We start from the raw sequence: 3,481 nt of genomic DNA, 5'->3' as shown, positions 1-3,481 counted from the left end.
ACATGAAGCAGCTGAATCTGTGACATGAAGCAGCTGAATCTGTGACAGGAAGCAGCTGAATCTGTGAGAGGAAGCAGCTGAATCTGTGAGAGGAAGCAGCTGAATCTGTGAGAGGAGCTGAATGTTTGGCTCGAGAAGTTTCCAGGTATTAAAGTCTGAGTGATGTGAGCTAACTTTCAGGTGATGGCCGATAGCTGAACTCATTTAGGGACTGGTCGTCCATGCACCTCTAATATATTTCAATTATAATAAATTTACTGCGTCATGATCTGAAACGTTTCTCTTTTTTGTCCTCTGCAGTTTTTTCCCTCCAGATCAGCTTCATGCTGCTCACGTTCGCCTTCTCAACCAGGTGACTCTTTTCAGATCTCCGTTTTAACTTTAACACAAGAGAGCTTCGGTTTCCTTCATAGAAAATCTGTTTTTTATAAATGTTGGCACGACGAGTGTGTTTGGTTCAAGATGGTTTGTGGCAGTAATTCTTAAACTTTTAGAAACCTGTTTTTGTGTGTGTTTGTTTTTTTGTTTGTTTGTTTGTTTTGTTTTTTGTTTTTGGTCCTTAACCGGAGCCACGTTGTTAGAACCCGTCCTCTTACCAAACAGTTTATTCTGACTCTTGTTTGGTGTTTACTGGATTGGATGACTGAAGTCTGAAAACAAACAGACTTATCAGATTTAGCATTTTATTCATTTAACAAACAGACGCCTCGGTAGCATGCGGAAGAACCATACACAGCCACAACAACTTGGCAGCCCCTCATGCTGCTCACCAGCTTGGTTCCACGCTGCTGTGGGCTGACGTCCTGTTCTTCAACCAGCAGTGGCCACGAGTCCGTCGGTGTGTTGGTCTCTCTGGAACAAGCGGAGCGCCCAGACTGACCTGGTACCACAGGTGTCGACGAGCCGGTGCCTGATGGTCGGCAACCTTTGACAATCCCACACGTCCACAGTCTAGAGGAAAAACCTCTATCCTCAACGTTCACCCCTGCAGCGCGGGGATTATTGGAGACTACCTCTGGCAGGTGGAACGTCCCTCCTGCAGTCCTGACCTGAAGCCCACCTGGGGGGTCAGACGATGCTCCAGAGGGACCAACAACCACAGTGGCTGTTAGAACAAAACCACTAGAGGAAGGGGACGCCGTCCCACAGCAGGGTGTGACCAATCTGCTGAGCAGCACAAGGAGGAGGGGCCAGGCTGTTGTGGCTGTGTATGGTTCTTCCGCATGCTCCTGCAGCACGCCTTTATTAAACAAATAAATAAATAAACTGCAGTTATGTCTCATCTCTTGTTTTTTTTTAATCATCATTCAGGTATTAAGATTCCTACATTTATGAACAACTTCATAATTTATTTTTTTAATCTTTGGCTCTTTGATGGTTGTAACTTCCTGTTGGTCTCTGCAGGTCCAGCTCAGGGTTCAGTCCTGCAGATACAGTGGCCATCATGTTCTGCTCCACCCACAAATCTCTCACTCTGGGTACGAAGTCACAGAAAACACCGAGTCGGCATCGTCACTCCACGAACACCGTTTTGTTTCTGCACGTTTGATCTTCGTTGATTAAAACGTTCGCCTCGTTTGATTTTGTAACTTTTAAACTTTACAGAATTTGAGTTTTATTTTTTTTAAATGTACCCAGTAAAAGGCACTGAAGTTTCTTCAGCTGTTATTGCAGCAATATTTTATTTTTTTCAAATGCAATTTTTAGCTTTTAGCTAGCCTTTTGCTACAGTTGGTTAGCCCTTTACAACTTTTAGCCTTTAGTCGATTAGCCTTAGAAGGCTAACTAGCTATAAACTAAAAGATGTAAAAAAAATCTTTCAGCAGTTATTGCAGCAATATTTATTTTTAGATTTATTTTTCAAATGCAACTTTTAGCTTTTAGCTAGCCTTTTGCTGATATTAGTTAGCACTTTTCAACTTTTAGCCTTTAGCTAGTTAGCCTTAAGTGATTTAAAGCTTTTAGTTATCCATTTGCTACTTTTATCTTTTAGCTAGCCTTTTGCTACTATTTAACACTTCACAACTTTTAGCCTTTAGCTAGTTAGCTTTAAGTGATTTAAAACTTAGTTATCCAGTTGCTACTTTTAGCTAGCATTTTGCTTTTTTATTGATTTTCTAGTATTTTACTACGTTTTGGTTTTTAGCTAGCATTTTGCTCCTTTCGGCTTTTAGCTAGTGTTCGTCTTCTTTTAGTTTTAACAACTCGGGTTTAGCTGTTTTAGCTTTTCGCGCTGGCACTGTTTTCACAGAAAAGGCCGTTTGATTGATTTCTACCTAAACTTCGCCTCCTGGTTCGTTTATCGCCTTTTTTGTCTGAAGTGTCTGAAGGTTTTCCTCACTCGATCAGTTTGTTGTCGAGTTCTGATTTTACGTCTCGTTTTATCGATGTAAAGATTTTAACGAACAAAAATAAAGTTGGGTCAAGAAGAAGACGCTTGTGATGAAAGCTGGAGCAACGTGTGCAAAACAGCTCAAATGAAATCAGCTGAAGCTTCGCCTGTTGTGAAAAATGTAGCGTCTCGGCTTCAGGCCCGTCCTGCTGAACGTGGACTCGTTTGTGTCTCCAGGTATTCCCATGTTGAAGATCGTCTTCGAAGGCTACGAGCACCTGTCCCTGATCTCCGTCCCCCTCCTCATCTACCATCCAGCCCAGATCCTGCTCGGTTCTGTCCTGGTGCCGTCCATCCGGAGCTGGATGTTGAGTAGACAGAAGGTACCCACAAAAACTGCCTCGTCTCCTACACTCGTTCCTGAACACGACGTGCATGAGGAGGAACGAAACAGTTCCTGAGGTCCGGTTGTGTCGGCGTTTAAGAAATGAGAAAATAAAAAGTAGGTGATGGATTAAAAAGCCCCCCCCGGCGCCCGGGCGCCCTACATGCAGCTCTCTGCTCCACAGAGGCTGTGGTCGCTCGGTGTCTGGTTGATCAGGAAGAACATCCGGTGTAAAAACAATCACCGCGTCTTTGTGCGAGGTAGTTCGCTGTGGTGACCTGAAGAAGGAGCCGAGAGAAGAAATTAAAAAGTCACAATAATAAATAAAAGTGCAAAGTAGAAGTGGGGGGGGGCAAACAGTCCGTTATCAGGGTGGGTGGGATCCTTCATAAAGCTGGCGGTCCTGATTCTACACCCGCTGCAGAACTTTCCTGTCCACAGCAGAGCAGTTCCCACAGTGACACGAGGTAAAGATGCTCTCCACCGCGCACCTATACAAGCATCTGAGGACAGGGGTGTCCGGGGGTGTCCGGGTCTAACCCTAACCCTCAGGAAGTACAACCCTTTCTGGGCTTTCTTCGCCCAGCTGCTGTCCATGTGCACACCCAAATATTTATGGGATGAGACGAGCGCAATTTCAGCTCCTCCAATATAGAGGGGGGGAGGGTGGTTCACGGTGGCCTTCCTGAAGTCCACAATCATCTCCTTCGCCTTCCCCACATTAAGGCAGAGGGAACTGGTCCTGCACCAGTCCTCTAGTTGTT

General features: G+C 44.8%; 1 protein-coding gene across 1 annotated transcript; it reads left to right on the top strand.

The window, feature by feature from the left end:
* Positions 1–300: 300 nt before the first annotated feature.
* Positions 301–2,793, top strand: LOC119414674 (sodium/bile acid cotransporter 7; the record flags this gene model as incomplete). The annotated part of the gene is given in 3 exon segments (XM_037681813.1): positions 301–352; positions 1,405–1,478; positions 2,570–2,793. Coding segments are annotated over 3 exon segments (350 nt in total), but the record flags the coding sequence as incomplete, so codon positions are not given.
* Positions 2,794–3,481: the final 688 nt, after the last annotated feature.

The sequence above is a fragment of the Nematolebias whitei genome, chromosome 1 (assembly GCF_014905685.2).
Source record: "Nematolebias whitei isolate Nwh7 chromosome 1, NemWhi1, whole genome shotgun sequence".
Lineage (NCBI taxonomy): Eukaryota > Metazoa > Chordata > Actinopteri > Cyprinodontiformes > Rivulidae > Nematolebias > Nematolebias whitei.
The sequence above is the reverse complement of the archived record's forward strand: the minus strand, read 5'-3'. Positions and strand labels throughout refer to the sequence as shown.